The 21,462-nt window shown below is 38.4% G+C and overlaps 2 protein-coding genes across 6 annotated transcripts in view; one reads left to right on the top strand and one right to left on the bottom strand.

Annotated features, from left to right (window-relative positions):
* Positions 1 to 2,402: 2,402 nt before the first annotated feature.
* LOC117304773 (contactin-associated protein-like 2) overlaps positions 2,403 to 21,462 on the bottom strand; it is a 102,897-nt gene continuing 83,837 nt past the window's right edge. Inside the window, exons 35-36 of the mRNA XM_033789380.1 lie at positions 16,900 to 17,029; positions 2,403 to 3,194 (exon numbers count right to left, since the gene is read on the bottom strand). Of these exons, the coding sequence (XP_033645271.1) occupies positions 2,959 to 3,194; positions 16,900 to 17,029 (366 nt within the window). The 3' untranslated portion in view covers positions 2,403 to 2,958. The remainder of the gene's footprint in view (positions 3,195 to 16,899; positions 17,030 to 21,462) is intronic.
* Positions 4,264 to 16,869, top strand: LOC117304453 (protein ALP1-like). Of its 5 annotated transcripts, none has more exons than XM_033788915.1 (6): positions 4,264 to 4,675; positions 5,730 to 5,862; positions 12,620 to 12,890; positions 13,351 to 13,497; positions 14,404 to 14,673; positions 15,114 to 16,869. In XM_033788915.1, the coding sequence occupies exons 1-6, from the start codon at positions 4,420 to 4,422 to the stop codon at positions 15,408 to 15,410; spliced, it is 1,374 nt and encodes a 457-aa protein (XP_033644806.1). In that variant the 5' UTR covers positions 4,264 to 4,419; the 3' UTR covers positions 15,411 to 16,869. The 5 variants fall into 5 exon arrangements, with proteins under 5 accessions (XP_033644806.1, XP_033644808.1, XP_033644810.1 ...); XM_033788917.1 differs by lacking the exon at positions 4,264 to 4,675 and adding an exon at positions 4,799 to 4,854; XM_033788919.1 differs by lacking the exon at positions 4,264 to 4,675 and adding an exon at positions 4,864 to 4,903.

Raw genomic sequence — 21,462 nt, 5'->3', positions numbered from 1 at the left:
GCAACTATGTCAATTATTTACCTGAACTGACTCTTAAAGTTGGTGGTGAAGTATACCTAGTTCATTGTAATATTGATTGGAGTGAGTTTGGTTTGATTTTGGTTTGGTTTTGAAGTGGAACCGAAGTCCTAGAAATACAAATAATAAATCATTGTTGCTTTTTGTTCGGGAAGTGGTTATTATTATTTTTTTTACGATTACTGAATCACTATTCCTGCATACGTAGGAGGAGATATCAGTTTTTCTCGACCAGGTGGAAGAATTGTTTTGAATTGCAATTATTAGTACATGGCCATACTGACCCCAAGCTTGAGACCTAATTTATATGGGGAGTTTTTGTGTGTAAATAGAGGATTGTTTTATTTAATAAACCAATTGTGCAAAATGAGAAATTATCTTTGAGTTTTATTCATTGTATTATGGATCACATAGGATTGTTCTGACAGCGAGTCTTAATTTGAATGCGTCAACTGTAAATTGGACGTAAAAATTCAACTTAGGAATGGTCAAAGTGTATTCTTAAATGCCCTTATTTGAAGTAGAATGCATTGAGAGCTAAAAACTAACCATGGTTTTAGAGGATAAGGGGAAAATGCATTCATTAATTTTATTATTATTACATTTTTTTGAAAGGGTATTAACCAAATCTTCAATGAAATAGTTAAATTATGAACAGTCATGTTAAAAAGTTGCATGAAACTTAATGATTGCTCATGCAAACGGATCCCTTTTTTAAATATCGTTTTCGTAAACCAGGAACCACTGCAACAAAAACTACTCTATGTTTTATTGCTACTTAATTCAGAAAGCAATTTTACTGTAGAGATTTCATCTATAGTTTACATTAATAAAATCAGCAATCCAAAACTCATAAACCGATTGTTGAATTGAGTGGACGTTTTTGAGAGTCAGTTTTGACAAACACTTTTTAGTTTGACCATGGAGGAAGGAAGAGAAGGAGCTAAAACGACCCGCAAAACCGCAGAGTAACAAAAGAATACCCGGACAATGCCCCTGTCTGACCAGTGGAAAAAGATAGGAGACCTCCATACGGCCGATTAACGAGCAGGATTAGATCTCTTTGTACAGAACGTGCGGTACCGCCGCTCTGCACTGTTGCCTTCGAGTAAAGTTGGATCATTGGAGACAAGAATTGTGAATATACACGTTTTCATTTACCGTTTGTGGTGTTTCACTGAAACATCATGGCACATTTTTACATTTTTGTGATTTTCCGGTCACTAGTAGACTTGTGGACAAGTCGTTAAATCGGCCCCACGTGCTGAGATAGTGCTCCCCCGAGATCACTGCTCTCGCGCGAACTGATGGCTCCCCGATTTCGACTCGGGAGCACTATCTCAGCGCGTGGGGCCGATTTAACGACTTGTCCACAAGTCTAGGTCACTAGTGGTGGTTCAAAATTTGGGTATTAGCACACGAGGGTGGTTGGTATTCAATTGTGTTTTTCGATTTGGTGGGCACAAGTGTACACCATTTTTATCAGGTCTCAGACAAGTTTTTTCTTCTTCCTGTATTATATCCATACGACATACTACATACGACACCATGGTTGAGTGAAGAACCAAGTGCGCACGCGCAAACTCACATACGCCAGGTCGCCCATTGTCTGTATAAGGTATGTGGGTGATTATGAGGTGTCGTTAAACGACCGCGGTACCACGGGTTCGACTTTTGAAGTCCCTTCGTTCGAGCCCCTTCTCTTCCTTCCTCCATGGTTTGACAGAGTCAAATGGCTTTCTAATGACCGTTTTACTGAATCGGACGGCAAACATTAGAAGACATTGTCATTACACACCATTACTTCGATGTGGATTAAATATCAACCAGATGCGAACAACTTTTCTATTTTGCTTTTATAAAGTTAAATTTGGGTCACAATTAAAGATACGGTTGCCTTGAGTAGGCCTAGTTAGGGTTGCCTTGACTAGGCCTAGTTAGGGAATGATAGAAAAATTTCACCAAATGTTCACCCATTTCAGATTTGCAAATGGTTATCGCACTGATGTTTTGAGCCGCATTCCGCAAAAAAAAGATGCAAACTTTGTTATCCACCTTATCATGACAAATATGTCTGCAGATGCTTATAGGGAAGAGTTCCGCTAATGTTGTTTAAAACAATTAATTAACAAAAAAATAAAGGGAAAACGTCAACCGTAAAATTATTTTAAAAATAGTCCCCCGGTTATGTAAAGCTATAAACTGAAACGGTTATGATTAATCTCAAACGGTGTTTGACCAGACAAGCCTCCTTTGTATTGATTTTGAACATCCAGCCATCATTTCGAACCTATTAAAGTGACACATTTCACAGATTGTCTTATAGACGATGTGACCTATGTTTACATTAAAACCGCCCTCTGTTGAAAAAACCCCCACTGTATTACGTCATGTTTCGCCGGACAAAAAGACACGTGGTCATGGTAAGATTGCATACACTTTCTAGCTGGCTGCCAAAACGCAAAGGTTTTACCCGGCGGTATGTGCGCGAATCATGTTATGGTTTTCGTGTGACGTCAGAGGTCACATCGTCTATACGGTTTCAAACTTAAACTAACATTAAACTATCCTCACCTGTCTTGTGCTTTCAATGAACAGTTTTGTTTTGCTATCCTCTATATCAGTTTTCTTACCACCGTGCTTCTAACTATATCACTCGTTCAGATGCTTACTCTTTTAGTGAAAGAAAATTGCATAAAATTACTCTAAATAGTAACTGAAACAAAACAGTGGAGGTCTGTCCAATAACCGTTTATTTTAATACCTTATTTTGTTACATAGAGAAGGTTTTATGAAAGTTTTACCATGCGCCAGTAATGAGAAATCTCTGGACAAGGTAGATATATAGATAGATAGATAGTTTAGATAAAATCCTGTTGCTGTATGCACAAGAAAACACAAAATGTCCCAACAACTAAAACCGAGCAGCCCCTTATTATGTTAAACGCTGGTTTCTTCTGAGTCCGATTTAGTTGGATGAGGGGCAATACTGTCCGCTAGTGCAACCAAATCAAGCAATGCCTCCTCGTTTTCTGACATTATAGGAATTGGATCAACCGATTGTACTGCTCCACTTGAAGTGTTCTCTAGCTCCATTTTAATGTCGGCAACCACGGTGTCATTAGTAGCTGGCATAACATTAGACTGAGGTGTACTATCATCCCACAGTGGAGTGTCTGTAATGTGGAAAATCAAAGATGATAAAGTTATTTAATTGCATCAAGCTAAAGAACAACATTTGTTTTGTTTAGCCCTTGTTTGAAATGCATATTATGTTATCTGCATTGTGCACTCGTATGTATTGTAACGTTGACCGGGGGTTGCGGTGTACATAGCTTTAAATGACACAAGGGTGCAAATAACTGGCTTCTCTGTCCCTTTTTCTGGAGGTTTATTAACACTCATCAAGTCATGAAATTACACGAAACCACCCTAACCCAGAGGACGCCCTCTCTGGCGAGCAGATTTACCGACGTCAGATGTTCAGGCTATATCCGAGGGGAGTCGTGCCGGCGCCCCCTGCATATCCGTCAACGATATCCGTCAACGATATCCGTCAATTTAAATAAAGGGTACTGATAAAAAAGCTATGATAATGGCCTCTAAAACTCGGCCAGTCTTATTGACCAATGTTTTCAACAATGTTCAGAATAAGAAACAACGAGATGTAAACTTAAAAAAAACATGTGACACCTAAAACAATAACTATGATGGAATGAAACAGAACAGTGGCACATCAAGCAAGACAATTACAAACAGACAGGACAAGCCCATTCTAAGATGACCAGGATTAATATAAAAAGCCACTGTGACTCGAAAGCGTATCAATCCACTCTTAAGATGGGAATAGAACCTTTAACAAACACTTATAACACAGTAACGATAGACTTTGAAAAATAAAAAAAAAAAACTAATAAAATACGTAGCAAGAATATTTGGAAGTGCACATTATGAGTTAGAAAAAACTGACTTAACAATGTACAAAATAAATGAGGGGGCCGTGAGAAAATAGAGAGCAAAAAAAATGTACAAAATAAATGAGGAGGCCGGGGAAAAAAGGAGAGAAAACAAATGTCAACAGCCCCCCCCCCCCCCCCCTCTCCCCAACTCTCCGCAGTGAGTTCGCAAATTTAAAGTTTACTGCACATGTTTGGAATTTGCGCACGCAAATTTATTTTTGCGCGCAGAGTGTTTGTTAAAACTTCAGCGTCATTTTTTCGACGTCGAAATCGAATTGCTCTATGGTATTATGTGTGCATGGTGGTGTGGGTACTCTCTCATAGTCATAATATGCTCGTCGGCTAGGCTCATAACCATGTCAACCTACCTCTACATTTTTTTTTGGTGCCACGAAAGTGAACCAAAAGTACTCCTAAATTGATGTAATCTGGTTATAAGAAAATGTCAAATATTGCAGAGAAATCTGATCGAAAATCGGCAAATAGTAAAATTTTGCTGGCATTCGTTCCCCAATTTTTGCAAATGCAATGCGGTTCAACACCAACAACTAACGTTGTCGGCGTTAGGCCTACCACCACCAGTGTTGCGGTAGAGAAATGTTCGAAACGTGCAACGAAACGAAGAAGGAGTGGCCGAATCGGAAAGAAACAGCTCTTCGCTTCTTGCTGTATGTCACCTACACCATTCGTAACGAAGGGTAAGACAGACAATTGAGATTAGAGTCTAGTCAGAACAGACAAGTGTGGCAATGTTCCATCCCAACTTGATAATCATCCCAACTGCAGTTGGGCCTGTTTCCCAACTGGGCGTCCCAACTATGGTTGTGATTCCCTAAAGAAACAGCTTGCCAAACTGTAATACAGTATGTCATGTCATGTACGTAAGCTGCTGCTGCAAGTGTGGGGATAGGAAGTTATTTTAGCTGGTATGGTCTCAACTGCATGTACTCCTATCGTATCCCACCATGGAGGAAAAAAATGTTCTTCCTCCATGATCCCACCAACCATGGAGGTAGAAATACCAACCATTGCCAAATGGGACATTCATTGCTCCAGTTGGGACCCCCAGTCCCAACTGGATATGACTGTCCCAATGAATGACTATCCCAACTGTAGTGCGGGGCGGAGCTAGCTCCAAAACGATGGAGTATGGATTTTATTTTGGTGTGTGTTCATTTTATTTAGCCGTAGTGGAACAGTTAGACAAAGTTTCATGTAAATCTCAGCTGATTTGACAACTGGTTAATTTTAAATCAACCCATTTAGGGATTTTAGGTTTGTACATCCAGAAACATTTGGGGGAGTAGTTGCGATAACGTAACCCTCCTCCCGACGGCCGGAAGGAGGGTTACGTTACGTTACTATTACTATAGTATTACTATTGGGGGAGGGGGTGCCTGACAGGCCTAATAATGCAGCAGAAAACTTGTGTGGCAGTTGTTATTTTTTACTTAGTAGGCTATCATGTAATGATCATTTCCACTTGGTTTCATGTTGTATATTATGTACCTACAATGTTTGATTCAGCCAAATTGTTCTGCCCCTTTGTTGTTGGGGCTCCATGTGCCACACGAAGCGAATGTTCCTGTACTCAAGTATTGGTACTCGTTCTTTTAACCAAAGTGCTCTGGGCTGCAAATTGACCTCTCATTTCAGCTAGAACACACTACATAATGTAAAGCAGTCATTTTTTGGTATTTACAAAGGAAGTCTTCAATAGATGTGTCTTTTGGGAACTTATTATACGTACAGGTAACCTGCTGGGAAACTTGAAGGACCAAACAGGGGGTGAAAGACGTCTTTGGAAGCGGGAGAGAAGTAGTATGTGGTGGGACGTTGTAGTCAAAGATCACTGGACAGATAACGACTGGATTGAAAACTTCAGGTAAACTTCCTCTGCATTTATTGGTTGCGAGTGTTTAATCCTCATCACACACTATCATACATTGTACATGTCATAGGCCTATAATTTTACATGTAGGTTTAAGAACACAAATAATGTGACATTTCAATTGAATCTTTTGATGTTATACAGTGTTTTCTGTCAATCAACAGTAATCAACGTAAGACGAAGATTTGTTAATACAATGTATTTGATACTCAAATTCAATGTAGGAAAAAGCAGCCTCAACGAGGAACTCTTTGAATTCTTTCGATGCATGTTTTTTGTTCAAATTCCTTGCTCTTTACCAGCAAGGGAAACATCTTTTTTTCCTTTTAAACAAATCTTTTTAATCTTCTTCTTTTCAGTGTCCCTTGTCAGCTAACAAAAGCATCTTTACTAAACTCAGTTACATCATGATGACGTTATCAGGTGTCGAATTAAAAGTATTTTACTTTTAAAAAGTGACCATTTGTTGTAAGTCTTTGAATATTACAGTTTTTATATTGATATATCTGATAGAGCAAGACTAGAGCTACATTTGAAAAGTAAATGCCAAAATCGTATGACCCTTCATTCAATTCCTACTGCAATCATTTACGTGATGATCAGGCAGACCCATTTCCGGGCCGATCGCTCCCGTCCTGTGTACTACTAGAAGCGGAGCGCAAGGTTGTAGACCCGACCGACCAAATGGCCCACACGTGGTTTGGGGTCCCCAATCGGTGTGCACGTGACGTGCGGAAGCGGAGAGTAAATACTCCCAATTCTGTGTGGCTGATGCAGATATAAATCAAGTCTAGTCCTGGAAGGAAGTTGCGTCGCGGATCACACACTGTGAATTCTAAATCGAGGACTTAATTTTTACTCAGCCGTAAAGCGACATTTTATGAACTCGAAATTGGGACATTCTTCGAACACGGGGCGGACGTTGAGGGGTCGAGGGGGTTTAGAACAACCCTTTTAAAAGTACTTAGATGTCTGCATGACATCATCATGGTACATGTACATGTACATGTATTAAGTCTAAACTTTCATTGAAAATCCTCAACTAGTGTTTGTAGTTTCACACACACTACATTTCTAGTTATGTTTTTGAATCTCCAACCGTAATATATCATACCAGACAAGTTAAGATAATAATATAATAATAATAAAGAACACTTAGATAGGGCCAGTATCCACCTAAAGAAGGCACTCATTGCGCTTGAGGAGAGAAAGACAAATTAGGACTGAGGATTGTGTGAGTATGCTTGTTTGAACAGGTGAGATTTTAAGTTTGTCTTGAATGTTGTGATGGATGGAGATGATTTGACAGTCAGTGGGAGTTGGTTCCACACTCAGGCAATGCTATAAATATAAAGACCTGGTTACCCCAAAGTCCTGGGCTGATGAAGCATCATGAGCTCATTAGAACGCAGTCCGGTGTTTGCTGAGGTGTATGGGTGGATGAGGTTGATGAGGTATTCTGGACCATTGTTGTGAAGGATTTTGGAAATGAATAGGCCGAATACTGAATCTTGTGTGATATTTGCAGCCAGTGGAGATCCTGTAATACAGGAGTGATGCGGGAATAATTTATGCGGAAATACGCTGCAGACGCTTCAGTTTATTTTTTTCTTGATGTCATAAAGCAGAAAGTTGCCCATTTTGGAAGTGATGAAAGCGTGAACAAGTATTTCAGTGGTGTGTTTGTCAAGATAAACAAAATAATAATAATAGTATGGATTTATAACGCGCACTTCTCCAGAAAACCGATCAAGGCGCCTACACAAATTTAAAACATTTACAATGGAAAATTAAGAATAAACATAATTTAACTTATACCCAATGAAAGTCTAAGTGAACAAGTGTGTTTTTAGTTCCCTCTTGAAGTTGTTGAGTGATGTTGTTTTGCGAAGTGAGACAGGGAGCTTATTCCATAGGGCAGGAGTAGCTTTGGCGAACGCACGGTCTCCGTAACGAATTGTTCTAGACCTTGGCTCTACCAGCAAGTGAGATCCAGCAGACCGTAGGGCACGACTGCTGTGCTTAGTTGAGATTAGTTCACAAAGATACTGTGGGGCTTGTCCATGCAGAACTTTGAATACAGGCGTCTTAAGACGGGTGAAATGTGGTCGTATTTTCTGGCTAGGACAATGACTCGAGCGGCATTATTGTGTAGGTGTTGCAGACGAGAAGTAGATGCAGCTGGAAGCCCAACCAAGAGCGAGTTGCAACAATCCAAGCTGGAGGAGACCAGAGCCTGGATGACTTTCTCAGCTGTATCCAGAGACAAGTATTTGCGAATTTTGGCTATGTCACGAAGATGGAAGTGAGCGCTTTTGCACATGCTTGAGATGTGTGCTTCAATGTTGAACAGCTTATCGAACACAACTCCAAGATTGCGTGCACTATTGGAGGCGGACAGATCGTGGTTGTTGATTGAGAACTGTTGTGAAGTAAACTTTGCATGGTCGTGTCGCGATCCCACAACAAGAACCTGTGTCCTTTCCGCATTCAGTCGCATGAAATTACGACTCATCCACGTTTGAATATGGCTGACACAGTCGTGCATCTGCTTGAAGGACTCATCTGCAGTTACACCAGGAATGAAGGATATGTAGAGCTTGGTATCGTCAGCATAGAGATGAAACTTGACGTTGTGTCTAGCGATGTCGTCTAGTGGTAGAGTGTATGTCGTGAAGAGAACAGGACCTAGAACGGAGCCCTGGTGGACACCGCAGTCTAAGGGCATGAATTCAGATCTGCTTTGAGCAATGCACACTGTTTCAGACCTGTCAGTAATATATGACTTTATCCACTGCAAAGCAGAGCCAGTCACACCGAGCCACTCTGATAGTCGTTGCAGTAGAAGTTGATGGTCCACTAGTGTGTTTTTATAATTGTATTGCTGTTTTTTAATTTCTTAGGTTTGTTTATGATTAATTACTTAGATTAGTTCTTTTTAGCCTTTTTTTTTTCTTAAATTGTATCTTTGTGAAGCGCCTTGAGCGTCTTTTAGGCGGACTTTGGCGCTATATAAGTTTTCGTTATTATTATTATTATTGTTATATATAAAATTCTCAATAATAACATGCCTATACTTCACTCCTCCAGCAGGTTACACTCAGCAATCACTGAGGTTCCCATGGTTGCATTCCGCCGCCCTAAGAACCTTGGTGACATACTAGTCAGGGCCAAACTTCCCCCAGGTACAGTCCAAACACAACCCCCGACAGATATACTGGGCTGTCACAAATGTACCCGTTCCAAATGCAAAACGTGTCTGCACATTAAGCCCTCACTTAAGGTGAAGAGTCATACCACTGGCTCTTCATACAACATCAAGACCGACTCTGAATGCAGCACGTCTAATGTAGTCTATGTCATATCATGTAAGAGATGTGGGCTACAATATGTGGGAGAGACTAAGACCAAACTTAGTCTTCGCTTTGCGAATCATGTCTCTTCCATAAAGACTAAGAAACCGTACCCAGTCTCTATCCACTTCAACAGCCCCAATCATAGTGTCATTGATGTTGAACTTCTGGTGATTGAAGCTTGCAATGGTGATGACACACACCGCAAGAATAGAGAATCACACTGGATTCACCAACTTAAGACAGTAAAACCCTTTGGACTTAACATAAACACTGGTGTTAAATAACTTCTCATTACCCTCCACTTCACTTCTGCCTAAGAACTCATATGTTGTATATATTCTGTACATAAAGTATAAATTAACCTAGTTTAAAGTTGTTTTTATAAATTCATCACTGTAACTATCTGATGTAAGTAACCCCCCCCCCTTTTTTTCCACAGGTCCCTCATACCTATTTTTAAAATCATCATACCTTTGATCTTGCTATTCTTATTAATTGACCATTGTTAGTTGCATCATGATGCAACTTGCTCTCTAATCCTACCCTTTCATGTCTCCCTCCATTGTTGTCGAACAATACATTTACCACTTTTATGGTCCAGTAACCCTTCCTTTCATTCTAAACATCCTTTGTCCTCGCCACTTCACTCCTATTGGTTCATAGCCCCCAATATTGTTTCTGAAATAGGAACTTTGATTGGCTGTTATTTTCCCGCTTCTTTCTGGATCCTTTCCTTAATCCCTTTCCCCCTCTCTTTTTCTATAAATGGATATGTATTTGTTTGTACTTGTCTTATGCCTCTGAAGAAGGTCCGGATTGGATCGAAAGCTAAGGCCATCTACCCTATTCATTATATTATTATATATAAAAGATATTTCCGAATGTGTCCAGTGCTACGGATTGACATGCAGACTGAATAGAAATTGTTGTCACATGGGGTTAATGGATAGTGATGAATCAAAGATAACTGGTGCTTAGTACTACATAAGAAATTCAGTTTTATCATCATTGATCAAGAGTCTGTCCTGGAGCATCCATGTATGCATCATTAATACAGTTTTTCCATGACTACATCTTGAGTAACAATCGTGCCAGGTTTAAAAGACAAATAGTTGAGTGTCGTTTGCATAACAGTTGGCATCGGTAGTTTGGAAGCATAAACACTAAATAAGAGTGGTCCTAGGCAAGAACATCAGAATTAGTTTCGAACTTAATCTGATGAAACTCCCTTTATCAATACACATTTACTCCTAATGGAAAGATACGATGCAAACCAGTGCTTTTCCGAGATCCCTATCTTCAGTCAAATGTTGGGGAGCTAAGATCCACCAGAACTAACAAAGTCACTTGTTGGGAAATCATGATCAGTAAAATTTAGTTTTTGATCTTCAGAAGAGCCGTTTCAGTGCTATACATGCATGACATGTAGTGTTCAGACTTGGTGACTGATGAACCGGATAAAGGTAATTATATTATAGCTATATGATTGTGTAACTGATTGCAAACAGCTCTTTCTGCCAGCTTTGACACAAACTGAAGTTTGGTTTTGATGGGCCATGCCTCCATACAGTTTTCAGTCTTTGAAAATCCTATTGCTTGTTTTTGTATATTGTGTTTGTATGGAAATAAATGTTGTTGATTGATTGATTGATCGGTAAACCATGGCAGCCAAAGTCTAACTGTAATAGTTTTAGTCTGTATAGGAGCATGATGATCGAGAAGGTCAGCAATCAACGAGATAATCAACACCATCATCCAGAGTAGTAGAACAAAGATTGGAAGCAGGCTGCACGCTTTTCATCAAATTAATGACAATTGATTTAATTTTCCTGAATGAAATCTGTTTCGTTGGGAGAGGTGGTTTACTAAGTCTCAGTTAATGCACACAGGTCTGCTTTGCTTTTGCACACGTAAACATCAAAGGCAGAAGAGTTATTTTTAACTGACCAGGGGCCGATCTCATGAAACTTTACGCAACTGCGTAAGTCCACTTGCGCAACGTTTATGGCGTAAGTTGCACCAAAAACGTTGCCCAAGTGGACTTACGCAGTTGCGTAAAGTTTCGTGAAATCGGCTGCTGGTATTTAAGGTCCACAGTCATGACAGTGTCAATGGAATTCATTTGTCTTGTATTAATACTTGATGAATGTATGTTCTCTGTGAGAACTCGATGCAACGGATATAATGGTTTAGGTCGACAGATGTTCTCACAACAATAATACATGTACATGTAGTTGACAAGAACTGTAATTTTATGAGATCTGCGACTCCTTCCTCTATAGGGGGACTATGTCCACAGAATTCTTTATTCCAGTCTTGAGTCGTAAGTGTGATGGCTGTGACTCACTGATGGGTGGACCAGGATTAAGCGAAACGTTGATGAATATTGAGATGTCAGTGGGAGGATCATGGCCAGGTATAGCAAAAGCATGTGTTTCCGTGTTTAGATCACTGAACTAAGGATGATTTTTGAAGAACAAAAACCTGAGAGCAGAGTAGAGTCTTACCAATACTGGACAAGGGCGTGTCAAAAGAAAGGGTTTAAACTGACGACCAAATGTGCCCTGGACATCCTCAGAAGGTAGAAACATTTTGGAATTCGACCAGCTTAAATGCGTGGCCCGTGCTCACTTGACATTACCAGTCTAGTGTTTCAACCTTTCTTAAGGGTCCACTCACAGGCCTGTGAACTCTTGTAGTGATCCCATATTAATAATTTGCAGCCCTTGAGGGTCAGTGTTTTTTTGTGCATAATTGGTACCGGTACTTCAAATTGTACCTTTATATCATGCAGAAGTTGTTTTGAACAATAGTGGCTTAAATACATTGCCAAACCATGGACAGGGTAATATTAAAATTAGTGTTTTTAAATGTTTTTCATAAATACCCCAGACAGTTTCTCTTCTCCTATTGGTGGAGAGCGCGTCACGTGGGTGTGCATAAACCTTTTGTTAATGACCGGTAAAGAGTGTTAATTCATAAGCGTGACACGCTACCTTGCACCTGTTCTTATAAGACAGTTTCTTTATCCCACAGCATTCCCTTATAAGGAGTTGTTTACGCGAGGGCAGCGGAGGGCTCTACCATTTCATAGCTGGAGGGGTGTTGTGTTTAAAGAAATCATTGACCAATTATAATTTTTGCATTTGTTTTACTTTTTGACCAAAAAGTGATGATGGTTTTGACCGAAAAGGTATTTATGAATGGGAATCAAAGTGTGTTGAATCGGTTTTCAACTAGTGGTTTAAACCTGCCAAGGTCTGATTCTTTATAATTTACCTCGACTTCATCTCGGTAAATTATCAAGAACCAGGCCTCGTTGGGATTAAACCACTAGTTGAAAACCTCTTCACCACACATTGATTCCCTTATTATTTTGTTTTATTACCACACAGAATGTCAAAAGCCACATTTATGTTCATCTGTGAGAAGATGCGAGATAAAATAACATACCATAACACCAACATGCGGAGAGCACTACCAGTAGAGCAAAGGATGGCTATAACGATATGGAGGCTTGCCACTAACTGTGGTTACCGTATCATAAGTGACCTTTTTGGTGTTGGACGATCCACTGTGTGTATGATCATTCAGCAGACATGCAAGGCTTTTGCCTCGTCCATGCAGAAGGAGTTTATGGAAGTCTTTACGCCAGGAAAAGTTCAGGTACAATAAATATTGATAATATTATAAAGCACCGTATTCTCGGTCCTTTCCTGAGCACTCGCGTAGGATTCAAACCCATGACCTTTGCATTGCTAGAGCTGATGCGAGCTAGCCTGATGGCTAGAGGCAGGTCCAATCCTTATCTTTCGGCAACACTCAACCCTTGTCGCTGCCCAAGGACAGAAGGATAGTTTCAGGCTAACCTTGGCAAAACTTGTTGCGCCAAGGGCAGTTAATTAATTTTGGCAATGCGCAATTTTCAGACTCTCAGATTTGGTGTTGGTTTTCTGAAATCAATGGAAATCTACCATAAATTAGAGGTGCAAATACGCCATAATTGTTGCACAAGTGAACTTACGCCATGGTGTCGCGAAATCTGCTACAGCAGTACCTTTCATTACTTTTATTCACCCACTTACCTTGTGAATAAACTTTCAACATTATTTCCTTGTGAATGCAGGTGACCATTGACAGTTTTATGAACACATTTGGATTCCCACAAATAGGTGGTTGCATTGGTACTTGTCAAATCCCAATCAAGCTCCCAGAATCAAATTATCCCCTGGAGTGCATCAGTGCCAAAGGAAACCCATCAATATTTCTTCAGGTAAACCACAGTTGATTTATTTTTTTATTTCCCTGTATGTTTTTTAAAACCAATTGATGTCAACTGAAACCTTTTTTTCAGCAAAACATTCCAAAAAGAATTAATAGTATTCTCACAGTAAGTTGACTGCTTTGCAGACAGTGTCTGAGGTTTTGTGGACCCGTGAAAAGGCACTGCAAACAATGAATGGTTTGATTTAAGTCCTAATGCCTTTGTCAAAGACCTGTTTGTTACACATTACCAGCCTAGATTGTTGTCTATTATTCGGCTGTTAACATTTATTTATAACAGCTTTCCAACAGTCTTATTATGTTGCAGAAACACGACCATAAACAAAATACGAGCCATTTAGATCTGTAAATATATCAATAACAAATTGTCCACGTGTTCAAACAGAATGCCATTGTCAAAACGACCTAGGCTAGAAAAAAATGGTGACTGAAAACAATTGTGCTTGGAAAAAGAAACAAACTGGTTAAGAAGGCATAAAACTTGTTCAGATTTCAGAGAAAAGGCGAAGTGCAACATCACAACAGGACATTTACATATAAATAATAGTTCACAAATTGTTCAAATTGTCATGATTTGTAGATTGTCAGTATCCATTTTGTGGTTCAGGAGTTCAATTAGTCAATGTTGAATGTGTTTGTTAATTGACACTTGATGATGTTATTGCTCATGTGGTTTTGTCCGTTCAATCTAGTTTCAATTCAAGTCAAGTGTACAGAGTTAGATCAAAAGAAAGGAAAGAGAGAGATCAAACCAAAATGAACAAAAACCAAGGCTTATTGAAAACGTTTTAATTGCCAATGTTTCCATCAAGAATGCTGTATTTATTTGAATTGTACATGTAGGTCTACAGTGTGGAATGAGTTTTGAATGGGTTGATTATTTTCACAAATACAGGGAATAGTTGATGAAAAGGGGCAGTTCCTGGACATGACTGCTGGGCAGTATGGGTCAACCTCAGATGTACAAGTATTCTCCCAATCTCACTTGTATGAAGCTGCAATCAAAGGAACCTTGTTCCCAAATTCTGCTATAGACATTGAAGGTGTGAGTGTGCCTGCACAACTTCTAGCCGGTCCAGGCTTCCCGTTATTGCCGAATGTCACTAAAGCTTATGACACATCAGAGGGTGAACTTACCAACCAACAACATCTTTTTAATCAACAGGTAAATATAAGTAGCCTTATGAATCAGGGAAAGTAGGGTGGGAGAGAAGGTCACTTATACGTATACGCAGTATGTTGTATACCATTATATGATCGAGGCCTCTCAACAAAAACACTAACAGCCTTAAAATATCTAACGTGGAGCTTTCACTTTAAAAACCTATACTTTCAGATACTTGTCTATTTGTTTCTATAGTAGAGCTACATATACATGGATCTGGGACATAAGCCAAAGGGAAGGAATTATGACCTCAAAGCCTAAATAGGAGGTGTTTCATTTGTGGAATGCCTAGGGCATGCTTTAGTGTCCAGTATTGGATCTTAAAAATGTGAGACATTATCTTCAAGAACAACCTTGTTTTTTTGTAAAGGTACATAACATAAATGTAAGCAAGTGTTATTGTTCTGATAAATAGGTTGATCATTTGTTAATCTTTGAAGGTGGCTGACGTTAGGAGAGTAATGGACAAGGCATTTTCACGTCTAAAAGGTCGATGGCAAATCCTGACGAAAAGAAATGAACACAAAATTGCACTGATACCTTCCATAGCTACTGCATGCAGCATTTTGCACAACATTTGTGAACAACGTGATGAGGTATTCAATATAGATCTTCTGGACGGACAAGAGGGCATTGAAATTCCAGCTGTACCAACAATCAAACAAGAAGATTTTGTTGCTCAAAACATTCGGCAAGCTCTTACCTTGAACATTTACAAAAAACTTGGTCCTTTCTAATGGTAAGTCCTCTTACTCCTACGTAAAGTACTGTATTTTTTAAACTGTTTGCAAAGAGAATTTATACTGACTTGATGTTCCGTGTAATTTTTTTGCCACGGAAGATATTTTTTTAGCCCAGGCATAATTATGTGGTTTTTTTTCTCTGGAAGTATGTTCTTTGTGGAAAAATTTGTGCGTCAGGAATATATCAAATAGGTTAAAGTAATTATCCAGATCTTTTTGTGGCTCAAAAAAGTGTTAAAATTACATTACTTTGAGAACTGACACACCAACAGTTGGGGTGCTTAACTGAATTACAGACTGTTTTATTCATTTACAGACTGTTTTATCCATCCATAGCTACATTAATGTGTACTAATGACTTTCAAAACCAGTCTGAGATCAAACTGGTAACCTTTGTGCCAGCCAGAGATAATAATGTATGGTCATTGGGCTAGTTACATATATAGCTTGAGGTAAAGAGAATCGTTGTTTTAACAACACATACATTGTAAAAGTGGTTTGCTAAAACAGAACCCATTCATACTGTACAATGTACCTCTGGTAACAACTGTGTGGAATTGTAGACTCGCCAGACACACAAAGATTTGTAAACTGGCTAAATTAAGAATTTTCAATTGTTGTTCTCATTGTTTGGACTTCAATAAAAAAGTAAACTGAAACATTTGATTTATTGAATCCTTTGATCCTCTTCTAACCCCATATGTCCTCTGCGGCCACTTCAGTTTTATCAGGTACTTTGAAAAATATTTTCTTAAAAGCAACCCCCATTTTCATTTTAAATTGTTTTGCTGGCTTTTCTGCCCGGCAATGGACCCTTTCATGAAAAATGCTAATTACATTGATGCACGTGTACAGAACCTACATGTATTGGTTGTGCACTAAGCAGACGCACTCACGTCTGGGTCACACACCCATTAGCCGTGTACAAAACAGCGCGATGTTTCCTCATTTTGCCAACCAAATTGTAAGTGCGCACGCTACATGTGCAAATTACATATTTCATGGGAAGGGTCCATTTTCCAAGTGTGCATTAGAAAATGACTAAGTTTTCATAGTGTCTGAGACCCTACATTATTTAAACTTGATAAATACCTTGTTATTCCCTAATCAAGATGAAATGCTTCATCACAAACATGGCCAATCTAGTTTTAAAGACTTCCTCAACACACCAAAATTTCAATGCTAACTCGATTATACCCTAAACACAAAAACATGTATTCAATTAGTTAAGAAACGAAACAATGCTTAATGTCCTGAATGTTACTGTTAGGAGTGATGCACACACCTCAACACCAAAGCAAACATCTGATGACAAATGTTTTCTAAGCTATTTTCACCATTAAACTTTTATCAGAGAGCAAAATGTAGTCATATTGCTTTACATAAATTCAACTTGTAACATCAGTTTGAGGAACCATGGGCTGACCTTATTTTGAAAACATCTTTTGGGCACCAACGATTCATCATTTGTTACTAAACTTACCATTTGAAGGAGCAGCTGCCTCTGCTTCTAGTTGCCTAAAAGCAGCATCATCACTTAAGCTGTCAGCTGATGCAATCTTATCTGCTATCAATGACTCTATCAATGGTGTATGCTTGACCTCCTGCTTCTCCTGTGCAGCAAATATTTAAAGTTTTGAACATACACTATTATTTAAAACAAGGAGTCAAATTTTCAGTACAAAAAGGTCAGGTTTTCAAGTTCCCTTAAAGGCAGTGGACACTATTGGTAATTACTCAAAATAATTATTAGCATAAAACCTTTCTTGGTGATGAAAAATACATATAGGGAGAGGTTGATGATATAAAACATTGTGAGAAACGTGTCCCTCTGAAGTGCCTTAGTTTTCGAGAAAGAAGTAATTTTCCATGAATTTGATTTTGAGACCTCAGATTTAGAACTTGCTGTCTCAAAATCAACTATCTAAACGCACACATTTTCGTGTGATGAGGGTGTTTTTTCTTTCATTATTATCTCGCAAATTCGATTACCGATTGAGCTCAAATTTTCAAAGGTTTGTTATTTTATGCATGTTGAGCTATACAAACTGTGAAGGCTAGTCTTTGACAATTACCAATTGTGTACACTGCCTTTAATATTCTTTTTACTAAACAGAGAGCTATTTGAATAAAAGCTCATCCCCAAGCTAAAGGTTTTGGGATCACTTTTTTATAAGTCTTGGTCTTAGAGTTTTTAGAAACAGGTATTCCTTAAAGTTTCTATCTTTTTATGAATAAGTACACAAACAGTCCTACCATTAATGTTGTTGTTTCTTAACAAACAATAAAACAGTCAAGCGGGACATTTTTTGTTTTCTCTCATGACAAAATATTTATGAGGAAATCTGTAAATTTGTTTTATTTGTCTTTCAATGGTATGGTATTATGACTGGTGTTAGAAAGAATTTATTTAGTCCTCTAAATATTGTTACATAATACATCTGGCATTGAAGTCAAAGTGCACGTTATGCACCTCGTGGGACTGTGAGTGATAATACAAACTATTTTACTTCAACATGCTAATTACCAATAGCAAGACCTGCTTGAACGAAAATGTCAAGTCGTGAACTTTGCTGAATTCCACTTAAAATGTTTTCGATGAATAAGGAAATCGAGTCATATGATTATAAATAGGTTTCAATTGTGTAAAAAAAACAATCATTTTGTATGCCCTTATCCAGAGCTTTTCTGAGAGATTTGCGAAAAGCCCCGTTACGTAATCACTCTCAAAACGTCATAAGTAGATAAAGCCGCTTTGTTGCAGCGTGGATGTATAACAAAGCAAACTCCCACATTTAATGACGTCAGCGGCATTGTCCTTTGACGCCCACTCTCAACGGCAGAAGTGTTTTTAGTTTTTCAAAAAACCTTTAGGTAGGGGCCTGACTTTTTAGTCGATAATTACGAAAAATTCAGAAGTGTACACATATCAAAATTACATTAAAATGGTGAACAAGTTCATTATAAACAAGTAAAAATACAATTTCTGTTGAAAACATTCCGCTCAGGTAGCTGTTTAAAGGATTCCCCTCTTAGTCTTAGTATAATTATTCTTTTTATAATTTTCACTGTTCACACCACCATGTGAACTGTTGCCATCAAACATCTAGTTCTTGATGGCAGAAATCTCATGTACGCACTAGCCTAGATTCAGCCAACTAGAATACAGAACCAGTCAAGTAATGGTCTTTTTTTTTCCAAGGTAGCCCCAGAGCTACCTTGGACACAGAAGTAAAGATAAATTTGTAGAAATGACAGCAATTATGAAAGTTCCTCACAGGAGAAATGTTTATGAACCAATGAGAGACATAACTGAAATACCTTAATAGACTCATGCACAATGTTTCACAACAGAAACATTACAAACAAACCATACAGCTTCTACACATGTGTTTATATTTATGCCAATGATAAAACAAAACCGTTTTGGGTTTTGTTTCAATTAAGAAAACTTTTTTATAGATAAAAAAAACCTTTTTTTTTGGGTCAGAAATGTATGCCTCGATCATTAAGGCTTATTGTTTATAAAATCAGAGGAAGTCATTTTTGAAAGAAGTAAATGCGTGTCAATAGAATGTTGTGCATTTTATTATTTGAACTTTTCAGAGTAAATCACGTTTCAGCAGCTTAACAAAAAACGTTTTGAATCTGGTGATCCAGATACACCGTAAATCACCTTCATCAAGCTAATGTCAGAATAAAAATCTTGTAGACTTGTAGATTTCTATGTTTCTAATTAAATTATAGAGAAAAGACCACGGAAGGAGTTTGAATATTCCTTACTGCAGAGGAAACACGTTCGCTAATCTTACTGTGACCGCTGGCACAAACCTCCACTTTATGGTCAGCCAAGTCCAGAGTTGAGCAGCACAAGATCATTGTAATGTGGGTAACCGGCGTGCGCAGAACCCCAATGCTGAATGAAAGAGTGGCAGGAAAGGAATATTTCTCTATGCTTACATGTACCATAGAGAATTTAGGAGCAAAGTCTTTGTTTGATGTCTGGTAATGTTGGGGAACGTCATGGCATACATCACGGATGAGCTGAATCATGAAAAAGAAAATGCACTATTTCTTAAGCATGTGATGAGGTCCTGCAATGCCCTAAAATATCATATTTTAATCATTGATAATTTTGTTACGATTTTGGTGTAAATTTATGAACTTTGGTTGTTTTTCAAAAACAACACATTGACATATAGTTGTTATTGAAATCTTTGCGATTGCATGCGCCTTTATGAGTTTGGGTGAACTGTACTTAACTACCCATGCGATGAAGTCTTATTTGACGCAAAATATCTACTCCATTATTGTGGAATATCTTGCAGCGAAATTACGTCAAAAAATAGACACGGCATTCTTCAACGCATGCCCCAAATGAGCTGTAGTTTACTAGAGTAAATTGCGGTGACGTACCTCGCGCACAAAGGCCCATTGATCTCTATTGTTAGTGCCCGGGAAGTTCAAACTCCTTCCGTGGTCCTTTCTCTATGATTAAATCAATAGCTGCTTTGGCAGCGTGGACTGTGTGTGTGTGTGTGTGGGTTTGTATCCACATTCAAACTAGGGACCTAAATGTATAACAAAAGGGACAATGGGTCCATGGTTGCTATCACAAAGGAAATCATTGTGGTCCCGGGTTGCTATCACAAAGAGTTGAACAACATACTTCCATGTATTGTGTGTGTGTTATTTTATGCATATGTTGAGATACACCAAGTGAGAGGACTGGTCTTTAACAATTACCAATAATGTCCAGTGTCTTTAATTGAATATCTGTTGTGAAAGAATAAGTTGATTCATACGGAATTTATAAGATGCTTTTACTGAATGCTTCTACTTGGAAGTTGATGCTGTTACTTTTTGCCAATTTCTGTCAGTAATTACTACTTTTTATTAATACGACCCAGTATTTTCACTTGGTGTATCCCAACATATGCATACAAAAATAACAAACCTGTGAAAACTTGGGATCAATTGGTCATCGAATTTGCAAGAGAATAATGAAAGAAGAAAAAACAACCTTGTGTTCTTTCAGATGCATTATAATAAAAGGCTTCAGCTGAAGTCTGAATTATTTGAGCGAGAAATGACCTCTTTCTCAAAAAACAATGTTAATTCAGAGGGAGCCATTTATCACAATGTTTTATACTATACTTTATTTGTTAAAAAGTAAGTTTTTATGCTAACAATTTTTATTATTGAGTAATTACCAATACTGTCCAGTGCCTTGAACATTGGTCTGGGTTTTGTCAAGGAATTTATGCACATTCATATTATTATTTTATTGGGTTTACTTTATTGGAATACTGGTGTTGGGGATATTTTTTCTGACAGAATGATTTCTCAGATCATTTGTGTTGACGAAAAGATTATTAAACACACTTTTTGAACTTTGAAATTGCTTTGGAGTTTGTTTACGTTTACCAATTTGGGGGCATTTCAGGGCAAATCATTAATAACAAACTGGTGTGCCGGTGGGAATGTGGAGTTGGCATATAAAAGCTTATTTGCTGATGTTTCCTTGGATCGGTCGAGTTGGTCTTTGAAAAGCGTTTGTAACCGTTTGTTATAAAATGCATGGGTAAAAAGATGTTTTAAAAGTAGAATACAATGATCCACACAAACATGCCTCGAAATTGCACGGTTTTCCTTTTACCTTGTGGACTAACACGGCCGGCCAGTTATGGGAGTTAGATTTTTTACCCCCATAAATGGCCGACCGTGTTAGTTAGCAAAGTAAAAGGAAAACCGGCAATTTCGAGGCATGTTTGTGTGGATCATTGTATTCTACTTCTAAAACATCTTTCCAACCATGCATTTTATAACAAACGGTTACAAAGGATTTTTATAGACCAACATGACCGATGCAAGGCAATGTGTTCCTTTAAGCTCATGCTACATGTACATGATATGCATTGCCTAGTGTAAAAACAACCCTCATTCTGCTTGGTAGCCTTGTCTGTTGACCAAACAAAGGAACATTTGAAGGAATCTGTTGATTCAAATAACTGTTAAAACATTTTCACTGGTGCAAGCTGATATT

Source organism: Asterias rubens, chromosome 21 (assembly GCF_902459465.1).
Source record: "Asterias rubens chromosome 21, eAstRub1.3, whole genome shotgun sequence".
NCBI classification, from domain to species: domain Eukaryota; kingdom Metazoa; phylum Echinodermata; class Asteroidea; order Forcipulatida; family Asteriidae; genus Asterias; species Asterias rubens.
This window is presented reverse-complemented; position numbering and strand designations above follow the sequence as displayed.